Source organism: Histoplasma capsulatum, genomic scaffold (genome assembly GCF_000149585.1).
Source record: "Histoplasma capsulatum NAm1 scaffold_23 genomic scaffold, whole genome shotgun sequence".
NCBI lineage: Eukaryota > Fungi > Ascomycota > Eurotiomycetes > Onygenales > Ajellomycetaceae > Histoplasma > Histoplasma mississippiense.
This window is the reverse complement of record NW_001813960.1, coordinates 1-6,398: the sequence shown is the minus strand read 5'-3', so window position 1 is coordinate 6,398 and position 6,398 is coordinate 1. Positions and strand designations below refer to the sequence as shown.

The window sequence follows — 6,398 nt, the reverse complement described above, 5'->3', positions numbered from 1 at the left end:
CCATTCCCATTCAGGGTTAGAAAACCGACCAATCAGAGCAGGGCAGATTGGACGTACATTCCATTTGGTTTCAGACGTTGAACGTCCAATCAACCACGGAGTCAATTGACTTCAAACTTTGCATGTAGGCCGTAGTGTATATGAAATACAACATATCCAAATCAAAAGCGATAATTCCGCCGGGAAGGGGTTAAATTGTGGTGTCAAAGTCAATAAGTTGAGGTGCGATGTTTGATGGGGTAAGCCACCAACCCAACCAGACCCAACTAAATATCTATATTTTCACCCAGGCAACGGAGCGGTGCAAAGCGGTGCAAGATCAACAAAGTAAATTAAAATAGCAAAATATATAAAAAAACCGAAAGGCTTCATTCTGGAGTGATTTTAAACACAGAAAAACAAACATTCACACCAGATCAGATCTCGCGTAAATAGATATTAGGATATACTATGAAATTCCGCCCAACATCGAGTTTTCAAACATAAGGGGGTATTTTGACACTCTGAACAGCCAGAATTTGATCTCCCTATCTTTTTATATTTCTGCTGGCCAATCTTTCATTTATACTGACACCAGGCACAAACACGCTGTTTTGAAAGAGGAATTCGTTGATGATTTAGATCAGGATTTGATCGTTCGATAGGAAGATTATCATGAATCTTAGGTGCAAATTCAAAGAGCTGTTGATAAAGCTTCTCATGAAAGCTTATATGAGAAGGAAGATCCTTTGCCGGAATCCCTTGCTGCTTCATATATATATATTGAAGCCGGTATGCATTGACAGCCGCGGAATCGATAAGCCAGTAGAGAATAGGAAGCCAGGTTCGATAGGTGACTCTATGGCTAGTATATGCTGCCCGGTATTGATTTGCTAGATCTACCCCATTCATATGATGATTATAATCATCTATAATCAATGGGATTTTCAGCTTCTTTTGTGATTGACCTTTAAAGACTTTTCTAACAATATTGACATTGATTGAGAGTTCCCCTGAGCCTTTACAAGTACATTCAATAACTGCGTCCAATAAATGAATCGTAGTTAGTGCCAATACCATATTATTATCTTGCCAGGCAAGACAGAGAACATTCTCTTTTTCAATGACATGAAGAGTATTTCAGAGTATGGAATTTGAATGCTCTCAAAGCTCATCTAGTACTGCTGGAACCTGGTTTGAATGAGTGGTTCCACATGCTCCATACTCCTGTTGACGTAGTTCTTTGAATAAAGGAACTGATGTAAAGTAGTTATCCATATAAATTGAATAGGATGTGACCAGCTGTGAGATAGAGATTTCATTAGATGTGGCATTCGGTGTAGCATTCGGGAGGGTGATATTCGGGTTGATATTAGGGCCAATATTATGGGTGATATTGGAGTCGATATTAGGGGTGGCATTCGGCATGGTATTCGGTGTATTCAGTGTGGATATCATAGGAAGCCGCTTCACCAGATTCACCACCATAGATTCAGTTTTGTTAACATAGAGAATTGAAACATAGACATTATACTTTGTTGACAGCTAGACCAGGAAAAGACTATAAATAGTCATGTTCTGCTAGGCCAAATATCTATATCCTCAAGGAATTGGTTTATTAGACATCTTGTATGTATGTTGACTCCATCCAAAATATTTAACCAAAATCTCATCAATGGAAATCTTAAAGTCAGGGGTATAGTATTTTCAACATGCCATATGAAACTTAGTAGCTAATGACTCTATCTTATACCATCAATTCTTATTTTTGACCTCCGGGCGGCGGGCCTCATGAAGGTTAGATATATGGATATATCATTTAATCTGTTCAAAACGCATATGGGTCATATAGAATTGAATGGAATGAATAGAGTCTTGTTTCAGCTCATTCTGCCCGTATAGATCAATTCAATGGAATTTATGAACTTTCATATAAAGAAGAATGCCTATAAAGACCTTTATCTCTGCTGAATTGATATTTTTCCATGAACATTGCTGAATAGAAAGCTTTGAGAATATAGATATTTCAGAAATCTCTATATCTATATCTTGAGCTTTCTCATTCTTTTCCATTTCTGAAAGCTCTGAAGCTTCATCATCAGTATCTCTGGTATCTCTCTTTAATTTTGCATAGAGATTAGTAGAATTACTGATATTTTAAAAGCATTTCTCAGAGAAGAATAAGATAAACAGAATGTATGAACTGCTGATATTGATATTTGCAGAAATATTGAAAATTGAATCTCATGAGATAGGCAATATTGAGTGGAATTTCACTGATTCTAGAGGTGGAAGTTCTGCAATAACCTTCTCAACAGACTGTTTTCATTTTCTTGATGTTTTTGTATAAACTAGAGAATGAATTAGTTAGCTAGGTTATTTGAATTGATTAATATAAGGAACTCACCATTGGATTTGGTAGGTTTCTCAGTGGATTCCACATTCGCAGGTTTGGGGGGTTCCATATTCGCGGGTAGGGGGATAGGTGGGAGAAGATATGAGAATCGGGCAGGCAGGCAGACAGGCAGGGCTTCAAACATGTTGAATTCCATACACATTCTTAAGATCTACATGAGATCTTCAATCAGTGGATCTAAATGACCAATTATTATTCATATAAAATCATATAGGATTCTATTGGTTATGCCCAGGGCGCCGGTGCAGAATTCCATACACTAATTGAAACCACGCTAATTTTGCACCAACCTACGGACGAGAAATGTGATTTTTGTCGAGCTTTTAACATTTTTTTGTTGTTTTTCTAACATTACACAAATATTAACAAGTATTTCTCTTTATTCAGAGTCAGATAACAAACTGAATCTATTATTCACAACTTCAACTGCTATCATATTCTGCATATGTGTATCCCTTATTTTGTTTGAACAGAGGTTCTTGGTGACTTCTGTGATCTAATTTTTTGCCTCGCAGAAGATTCAGAGATAGCAGATTCAGAGAGTTGAGAATTCCTTCTTTTTTATTTATTGCTATCATTTACATCAGTAGAGACTGAGTTATTTGTCTGTACTGATGGCTTTCCTGATTTGGGAGCAAATATACATTCTTTTGAATTTGCAAAGTGAGGCTCTTTACAATTGGCAACCCATTGGAAGTTGAGACGTTGAAACCATTGGAAGTCGAACCCGCTGAACGAACCCGTTAACCCGTTGGACCCAAACCAGTGGGATGACACCATTTAAAAGTCAAACCCGCTGGACATGCCCGTTGAAGGTTATAGGGTTAGGGTTAAACTATCCAAGTTCTACATAGTGCGTGGTCCGACGCGCCCCCGTCCGATTTTCTCCGTCCCTGATTGGCCGCCCGTGCGTGCTCCCGCTCCCGCCTCCGCGTGCCCGCAGTGGGGCCCGGTCACAGTCGAGCTCCCTCTTCCCTTCCCTTCCGCGGCAGCCAGCCACCCCATTACTTCAAACTTTGCATGTAGGCCGTAGTGGATATGAAATACAACATATCCAAATGAAAAGCGATAATTCCGTCGGGAAGGGGTTACATTGTGGTGTCAAAGTCAATGAGTTGAGGTGCGATGTTTGATGGGGTAAGCCACCAACCCAACCAGACCCAACTATATATATATATTTTCACCCAGGCAACGGAGCGGTGCAAAGCGGTGCAGGATCAACAAAGTAAATAAAAATAGCAAAACATATAAGAAAACTGAAAGGCTTCATTCTGGAGTGATTTTAAACACAGAAAAACAAACATTCACACCAGATCAGATCTGTCAAGTTTCACACAAAGACACTGAATGAAGGAAATATATATATATTCAATGCACAAGACAGACCCAGCATCGACATGGAACATCAATTATTTATCCACTGTGAATCATACCTCATTATCATATGCCGCCGGTGCAAGCACGCTGTGTGGCCAACCGAGATTGAACAGCATCTGAAAGGCAAGGCCCATCAGCTAAAGCATGCGGTGGTTCAGCAGATAAAGGAGAACATTGAACAGTGGGACAATGTGGCTCGAGATACTACACAGTTAACACTGCCCACATACTACACAGTTAACACTGCCCACAATACTGAATGAACCAATCCCGGAACTACCCATTCAAGATGGCTACAGGTGCCAGCGGGATCCCCAGTGCCAGTATGTGGCAGGGAACATGAACACCATGCGCAAGCACTGGCAGAACAAGCACAGCTGGTCGCCATATCCCAGCCGTGGCCGTACAGCGCCACAAAAGCGTACGGCAGCACAGGATGAGGTGGACAGATCATGCCAGAAGGTGCAGTTCCAGCAGATATTTGCATCGCGCAAGGGCTCCCACTACATACAGATCCAGACTAAGGAGACTACTGAGCATACCGGCACGCCAGACCAGAACAGAGCCAGCCAGGCCATTGATGAGCTGGAGCGGTTTTACCAGGAACAGCAACGGCAGACCAGCAATGTCATCCAGGCCGGGGAGCACGATGAAGCCAACCCATGGCTGCGGCGGACCAGATGGCCGGTGTACTTGACCAACATCGCACCCAATGATCTGGTCAACTGCGTCCAGCGGCCCGAGGATGACACCACGTGCCCAGATGAACTGGCCGCGAGGGCTATCTGGGAGGCCATGGGTCAGGTTGCCCGTACCAGCCAGCGAGTCATCACACGGCTGGGCCACTTCGTCCGCATCGAGGCCATCCGCACAGAGCGACACCAGACCCGGCACACCCCGTTGCAGGCGTACATGGACGAGGAGAGCATCGCCGAGCACGTGAGGCCATGGCAGCAGATGTTGATGTTTTTCGCCCGAACGCAGGTCGAGCATGAATGGACGAGCGCACAGTACCGGTTCACACCACGGCAGCGCAAGACATGGAGGGTATTATGGCAGGTAGCCACCACAGAGGGAGCCGACCAGCGACACTCCATCAGCCCAGACCCCATGGATGAGCAGATGACTGAGGAAGAAGAAGAGGAGGAGGTGGTGGAGGAGGAGGAGGAGAAGAGACAGAGAGATACCCAGTCAGAAGAAGAAGATAAGTTCAAATTAGTCAAGATTCAGATGGCATGTTTGGATTTTTGCATTGAGCTGCTGAACCAGTGGGTTCAGATGGAGGATTATGAGTGCGCGCTGATAGACACGTTGGCGGTGCTGGGACGGGGGGAGTATGGATGGTGCGACGCGAAGAGCTACCCACCAATATTGTCACGGATCAAGAAGAAGATAAGTTCAAATTAACCAAGATGCAGATGGCATGTTTGGATTTTTGCATTGAGCTGCTGAACCAGCGGGTTCAGGTGGAGGATTATGAGTGCGCGCTGGTAGACGCGTTGGCGGTGCTGGGACGGGGGTTGTATGGATGGTGCGACGCGGAGAGCTACCCACCAATGTTGTCACGGATCATCAAGGTGGCACGGTTCATGGTGGTGCACAAGGCGCTGCGACTGGACGCCAATGCATCCGACATGCTGGCCAGGAACCAAGCAAGCCAGATGGTGGGAGAGTGGGCCGTGGTGAGCCCCATGGAGGAGGCGGATTACACGTTCACAGGCAACCAGAATGAAGGGTATGAAAGTGACAGCGGCAGGACCAGTGCCAGTTCCAACCCCCCATCATCACCGCCCACATCGTCCCCACGCAGCGATGATCCCCCGGCCATGATATCCATCGGCGGGTCAACTTCAAACAACAGAAAGCAGCGATCGTTTCAGGAATGGCTTGAGCTGTTCATGGAGGCATTCATGGTCCGCGGCACACACAGTCCCATGCAGTGGATGCTGGACCTGCGCACGTATGGATTGAAGGTGCACTACAGCAACACCACACCCGGCCACGTCGGCTGGATGGGAGGGGATGAGCTGCTGTACAAGGACATGCACTTCACCATGGGCGACTTCCGGGGCTTCACACACGGGCTGGTGGGAGCGACGAGGCGGATCCTGCGGGAGGAGTTGTTGTTTGAGAATGAGCTGAATGGACAGCAGCCACCAGCCATCCCATGGTCCACGATGCGGGATGACCCCACCCAGGGAGGGACGGGGTGGAATTTTTTAAAGGACAGCCGCACGCGGTGGCCTGTGGATGGGGCACAGTGGTTGATGCAGCAGATGCGCATACAGCCCGGGATGCAGCGGCGGTTCATCCAGCGAGAGCACAGCGACCGGCCCCGTTTGGCAATCAAGGCGATCAACGCATACCTGCGCTGGGTGGTGAGATTCCGGGAGAAGCTGAGCGTGGCGGTGCATGTCACGGCGGGCCAACCGGCACGGGCGCCCGAGCTGCTCAGCGTCCGACACATCAACACCGAGAACGGGGGCCACCGCAACATATTCATAGAGGATGGGATGGTGGTATTCGTCACGCGGTACCACAAGGGGTTTCAAGCATCCAAAGACATCAAGGTGATCCACCGGAATGTCCCACAGGGAGGTCGGGGAACTGGTGGTGTGGTATTATG

General features: G+C 46.3%; 2 protein-coding genes across 2 annotated transcripts; one reads left to right on the top strand and one right to left on the bottom strand.

Moving 5' to 3' along the window:
* Positions 1–2,304: 2,304 nt before the first annotated feature.
* HCAG_09132 (predicted protein) lies at positions 2,305–2,519 on the bottom strand (the record flags this gene model as incomplete). Its single annotated transcript, XM_001535888.1, has 2 exons — positions 2,305–2,330; positions 2,387–2,519. The coding sequence occupies 2 exons, from the start codon at positions 2,517–2,519 to the stop codon at positions 2,305–2,307; spliced, it is 159 nt and encodes a 52-aa protein (XP_001535938.1).
* Positions 2,520–4,061: 1,542 nt separating this feature from the next.
* On the top strand, positions 4,062–6,390 carry HCAG_09131 (conserved hypothetical protein; the record flags this gene model as incomplete). The annotated part of the gene is made up of 4 exons (XM_001535887.1): positions 4,062–4,095; positions 4,182–5,040; positions 5,079–5,507; positions 5,634–6,390. Coding segments are annotated over 4 exons (2,079 nt in total), but the record flags the coding sequence as incomplete, so codon positions are not given.
* Between the last annotated feature and the right edge of the window lie 8 nt (positions 6,391–6,398).